The sequence below is a fragment of the Miscanthus floridulus genome, chromosome 7 (genome assembly GCF_019320115.1).
Source record: "Miscanthus floridulus cultivar M001 chromosome 7, ASM1932011v1, whole genome shotgun sequence".
In the NCBI taxonomy this organism is placed as follows: domain Eukaryota; kingdom Viridiplantae; phylum Streptophyta; class Magnoliopsida; order Poales; family Poaceae; genus Miscanthus; species Miscanthus floridulus.
In genome coordinates, this window is record NC_089586.1 from 27,807,958 (window position 1) to 27,814,269 (window position 6,312).

At 45.2% G+C, this 6,312-nt stretch overlaps 1 protein-coding gene across 1 annotated transcript; it reads right to left on the reverse strand.

Moving 5' to 3' along the window:
* Nucleotides 1-624: 624 nt before the first annotated feature.
* LOC136466764 (uncharacterized) lies at nt 625-6,010 on the reverse strand. Its single transcript, XM_066465268.1, has 7 exons — nt 5,418-6,010; nt 3,593-3,629; nt 3,263-3,499; nt 3,144-3,191; nt 1,580-2,022; nt 1,332-1,440; nt 625-1,084 (listed from the first exon to the last, which is right to left on the reverse strand). Exons 1-6 carry the CDS (start codon nt 5,807-5,809, stop codon nt 1,365-1,367), a joined length of 1,233 nt encoding a protein of 410 aa, XP_066321365.1. The 5' UTR covers nt 5,810-6,010; the 3' UTR covers nt 625-1,084; nt 1,332-1,364.
* Nucleotides 6,011-6,312: the final 302 nt, after the last annotated feature.

Genomic DNA, 6,312 nt, shown 5'->3' on the forward strand with positions numbered 1-6,312 from the left:
TTTTTTTATTAGAAAATTTCATGCCTAAATTTCTGTTTTTGAAACTTGTAAACTTATGTTGCATATAACTATTTGTGTACAAATCTATCATGACAACTCCTCAACATGACTTGTTCCTCACAACTTTTATGAGAGAAAACGCTGTCATGCAACTTTTGATAATTTTTATGGTTAACTTGCGCACATAATTTTTAGTTGTTCAACTTGTTTGAGACCCTTTTTGTCTTTTTAAATTTTTACACAATAAACATAGACAAACATAAAATTTGGTAACAACTCGTTTTACTATAATTTTTAACAAACAGTTTTCTTAATGCCTCCATCAACTAATCTTTCTTGATAAAATTTATTAACACACAATTTATACTCTCGAAACATTTATGGACGCCTTTTTAGAATAAGTTGTGCAACTAACTTATTTGAAAATATCGTAGAAAAGATAGGATGAGTTTTTTTTTTTTTTGGGATACAAGATAGGATGAGTTTGAAAAGGATACAAAGAGTTACCCGGCTCACGAGTCACGACTGGACCGACACAGCAACAGCAACGAGCAACGGCAAGGGGAAGAAGGCAGCGGGCCGGCAACGCCCTGGCCGGCCACTGCACACTGCTGTGCTCCCACGTCGTAGTCTCAGGATAGGAGCGGGACCGCCGCAACGCAGCCACGTCGCGTCGTCGACCTCGCACGGATGAGAGGCCGGCGCGCAGGCCACCCGGACCCGGGCCCCGCCAGGAACAGGAGTGCGTGCGTGCGCGACTGCGCGTGTTGGTCCTCCGGGCAACGTGCGGTGCTCGGGGGACACGAGGGCGTGCGCGGCGATCCAAAAGTCCGCCCGGTTCCGGTTTCCCCACACGTCCTCGTCGTCGGTCGCCGCGCTCGAGGCCTGCGGCGGTGTCCATGTCCGCCCGCCCACCATAAAACGTCGTGAAAACACAAACACGGGCCTGCAAAAATACCATCAACCTCCACCACTCCGCAGAGATCCCTCTCGCCTACGTGCCGCCACTGCAGTTCGCAGGGATTGAACTGAAAGAAACCCTCACGCATCGCCAATCTTTTGCAGGAGAGGAGAGGAGCCGTCTCTTTATCAACAAAAATCATTATTATTTCATTTCATGTTAAAGAGAACAACCCAACCCAACGGAAACAACACAGAGGCAGCCAGCCCCCATTGTATTGTATGAGGAAGGAAGGGGGGGGGGGGGGGGGGGGGGGGGGGGGGGTGGAATGAAAACAAAAACACCTCCTACTACAGCCAAACCAATCACCCAATTGAATAAGTTACACAAAGGGAAAGAAGAATACATACAGACGGCTCCCAACACTAACCTTTCCTGTTACTATTCATGCTTTCCTTTTTCTTCAGCTCCCAGAGGTTGCTGTCACTTTGAAGCAATCGATATTGCACAGCCTCACCGACTTCATCATGCCTCCAAACCTGTTTGTACACAAAGTCACAAACACACGCCATTTCATCAACAAAACCTTTACATGCGATCGTGTGCAATATATATAATACAATGCATCCTACTGATGATCGGAAAACATGTGCCAGGTTGGTAAGGGTAAAACAGTACCGGTCGATGCTTTTCCTCGGCCGATCCGACTGATCGACGCTCGCCCGCGGCTTGTCAGGATGGTCCACGCTCTTCCGCGTCTTGTCCCTCCTATCCGTGCTGCCCCTCGGCTTCTCCCGCCGGTCCGTGCTGTGTCTCTGATCTATGCTTGGCCGTGTTTTGTCCCTGCAGTCCGTGCTCTTCCTCGAGTCCTCCGCTGAACATTCGGGCTCCGTCGGGCTGCGGCCTGACGGGCCTGAGCTCTCCGTGGACTCGTCGCTCGGAGGCGGAGGTGGCGATCTCTCTATGGCTCCAACAAACTTCTTCAGATGTTTGATGTACTCCGGGTACAGTTCTAGGTTACAGTGGTTCCCGCCTTTGATCCACAGCGGCTCGTACTTCACCTCAGCAAGTTCCCACAGTGACCGCCCGTGGGAACAGTCAACAACCTCATCGGCTGTACCCTGAGAGACGATTTCATATTAAAATCACGAGCATGTGCATGCTGCTTCTGCATCTTGACTAGAATGAACAGGCTGGACATCTGGAGAAAACTTTAGCAACTTTTTCCAAAGATGACTACACGTATAGTACGAAATTGTAGTATGAATCATGACAAAGTTGATCCTAGTAACAAACTAATTGCCCCATGTTTCCATAAAACACTAGCATTCAATTGTGATTCATCTTTCTAGTCATCAAACCTAGAAAACTTTTACCATCTAATTAAGTCTTCCTGCCAGAAACTATAGCTTTGATGATGCCTACGTAATTAAGTCTTCCTGCCAGAAACAATAGCTTTGATAGCCCTACGTATAGTGCTCGCATGAGGATTGTTTCACTAGCAAGTTAATCAAAACTCAATTAACATGATGTATTGCCAAAAGTAAGCATACATTTATAAATTTATAAGCAACAATCAATGATAAGTCGATTACACTTGGTAAAGCCTCAATTGGATAGTTTGATACAACTGTAGACGTCATAAACAATAATGTGTATCATGTAGTAAACACTGACGACGCTTTTTCAGAAACTAAAATGTAACACGTTCTGGTGAAAAAATAACAGGTCTTAAAACGAATACCCAAGGCCTAAACTAGACAATGTAGGTTTGTGTAAACAGGGGCCTGTTTGGACAGCGAATTTGGGTCAAATCCTTCCTAAAAATTCCTAGAGCTATCCCCTCGTTAAAACAACCCCCAGGTAGGACGGGAGTCCATGGCTTCCCATAAAATTAACCACAGTCAAAACATTTCAAATAATGGATGTGTATGTGCATTCCCTCCATTAAGAAGCCTAAATGCTATAGAGAAGCGCCATGTTCGTTTGGGCTGGTTTGGCTTATAAGCCATGGCTGAAAGTATTGTTGGCTGGTTTGGTGTGAGAGAAAAATACTGTTTGTTGTCTGATAAGCCATGGCTTATAAGCCAAATACGACCAAGCGAACAGGCTTTCACAGATGTAACATTAAAGCGCATTAAAGCAACAAAAAATCCACATGCATATGCTAATGAAAAATTCAAGAAAGAGCGAAAACATGCATGTCCTCATAAGGTTTGCTATAGAAATGAAGAATACTCACATGTATCACTAGCACGGGACACCTGACTAATGGAATTTTGTCGATGTTCTGCAAATACAAGGCAAATTTAGATGTGGTTAAGCAATTAATAAGATCACGAACATCGGTATATTAATTACCTTGTATATGTCAAACCAGTATGTATGTTTTACAGGATACATCACTCTTAAGCCAGACAAAATTGGGCTATGTAGAACAACTGCTCTCAAACGAGTTAATCGGGATGCTAAATCCAAAGTAGGACCACTGCCCACTGATTGGCCATAAAGAATGATATTATCCTCAGCAGCTCCATAGGTATATATGAGGCATCTGTATACAGCTTCTATGTCAGCATAAGTGTTTTGTTCACTAGGCTGCAGTATCAGATAAAGATAAAGGGTTAGCATCATGAGCATTAATGATATTAAGAAAAAAGTTAGAAGTTACCAACAAATAAAGGTGTGTACCTCCCCAGTGGATTGCCCATAACCAGAATAGTCATAGCTGCAAAGTAATGGTAGACAAGGTATTAATATTTCACCCAATTAGAATAAAAGGGGTGCGGCGGGAGGGGGCTGAGGGGTTCACCATGCGGTTTCCAAAACATAAGGACCTTTGAAAATGGTTTCATCTGACAATACTCTTATTTTTTGGATTATGAAACCTCCTAAACACAAACTGCCAATATCAAAGAAAAAATAAAGTGCAGTTGTGACACTCAACCATGTGAAATTGGCAACATATGGATCACACAATCACTTTGAAGTTATGAACACCTATAGTATTATCCAGCAGCTAATGGATAGGCTAATGAGCATGAACATGTTTCGTTATAAGACAACCTTGACCCTTAATGTGGTTATTCACGGATATAAAATAATTTTACTCAGCTCTTTTGTGAAAAAAAAATGTTTAAGCTACTTCTCTGAGTCACTTTCAGCTGTTCACGACTCATATTTATCTTTTTTCATTTGATAAGAAAAATGAAAGTCAGCTGATACCTGATATAGCATCTCGGTTAATGCAAAGACATTTCAGTTTGCTAAGTTCCATTCTAGGAACATGTATCAGTAATCACTGGTAATGAACACTGATGCCTGAGTTATGAATGGTATCTAGTAATCATGCAAGAAATTTAAGTATAACAGAGGTCCCAAGGTAGCCACGAAAGCCCTATGGACCATGTCAGAAGCAGTCCTCAGTGATGTTGAAGTTACATTACTCAACCAAACACAATCAACTAGTTAAAGTAACCACGCAGCATGATGGTACATGGCAAAATGCATGGCTATAAAGAGGACAAAGAGTGAGTTCAAAGGACAGAGCAATAAGAAAAAAGATGAAAGGAATGTCGATTATATTATTAGCAAACAACATAACAAAAGCAAGAAAAAGCTTGGCTTAAAGAAAAGGAGCAGAGGACAAACCAACAGGCAATTCTTTCTAACCACAGAATTTTAAATTGGCTACAGCTGCTAGATGTATCAATTTCATGCTCCTGCAAGCACGTGATATTTCAGCGCACTGCTACCCCAAAAAAATTATTTTGTTTGTACCAAACTCCATTGGTGAACAGTTCCAATTAAACCAGGAAATGTAGTAACATCTAACAATCAAAATATATGCAAACAAACAAAAACCAGGCTCCATGCCACCTCGCATAGAATCAAGTCAGTCACAAAATAACCTATAGCAATTAGAAACTAAAAATCTAAATGTTATTTGTGATATCTAATATTATTAAGTAAATTACATAGACTGGAGAGCAATCGCCTCAAACAGACATGGCCAGGTTTATTCCAATCATAAAATGAAACAGCCTCACAGAAAAATCAAAATGACGACAACCACAAATCAGCTAACGTAACAGTGTCAAACATAGGATTTCAAAGCCAAGAAAAAAAGGTGAACTACTGCAAGCAAACCAAGCAGCATCAAGCACTATTCCAGCATTCGTACAGCTTCATACTGGGATCATGAATGCCTCAAGTCAATAGTAATTGGTCAGGTTGCATCTGTCATCGAAGGTAGGAGGCAGCGACCCCAGTGATCCGCCCCAGTGTCCCAACATTTCATCCAAATGAACACGAGCGGCATTCTAACTCGAGAGTCGAGATAAGATTGCAGCAGTAGCTCCGATCCAGGGACACACGATCAGGAAGATCCAAGGATATACACTGCAAACCCACGGTGGTCCCAACGGCAGAGAATTGCAACGAGGGGGAGCATCGAATCGCATCGCAATCTGAGCCAATGCAACTCAATCGGGGAGAGAGCGCGTGTGGAAGGTACCCCATGAGGTTGACGTTGAGGTGGGCGCTGAGCTCGACGAAGAGCTCGTACATCTGGCCGAGGTCGGCGGCGTTGCCGTGGGAGTAGAGCAGCGTGAGCTTGGCCCCCGCCTGGCGCACGTGCATCGCGACCACCTCCGTGCCCCGCTTCGTCCGTAGCCGCCGCGCCTCCACGTTGCCCCTCCGCGGGACGCCCGTGAGCTCCACCACCGCGCCTCCTCCTCCTCCGCCGCCCTTCTCCTCCCCCTTCGCCGCCGTCGCCGCCGGCTCGGGGGCGGCAGGGGCCACCGGCGGCGGCGGCGGCGGCTGTTGCGGCTGCTCCACACCGTACGACGGGGGGCTCGGCGGGAAGAAGGCGAAGCGCGCCGCGACCGTCGAGGTGACAGCGCCCATCTAGGGTTAGGGTTTGCGGCTGGGCTGTGAGGCGGAGGTGAGGAGGGCGCGGGGAAGGGGAAGGGGAGGGTAGCTGGGTGGGCGGAGCGCGTCGATGGCTTTCAGTTTCCTTTGGCGTCGCGGAAAGAGAGAGGGGAAGGAGAGAGAAGAGAGGAGGGCTGTGGAGTCTGTGGCGTTGGAAACTTGGAATTGTCAATTCGGGGTCTGAATTGTGAGGATGATTTGGGTGGTTTTTGCACGGCAGGGGGGCGGGGGCACGGCAAGGCATGGCAGTTGTTTGAACAGGTCTCCAACAACCTCGGTTGAACAGTTCGGAAAAAAAGAGAAAAAAAATGGAACGATAGTGACGTGCAAATACCATTATTTTGGCGCATATGTGTTGTGTTATTAGAAAATTGATGGGAGTATATATTCTGATAGTATTGGTTACTTGATATAAGTCTCCGATCTATATTTGTATAGTGATCTTGTTCGGCTTACTCAGAAACCGGTTTGTTCGATTT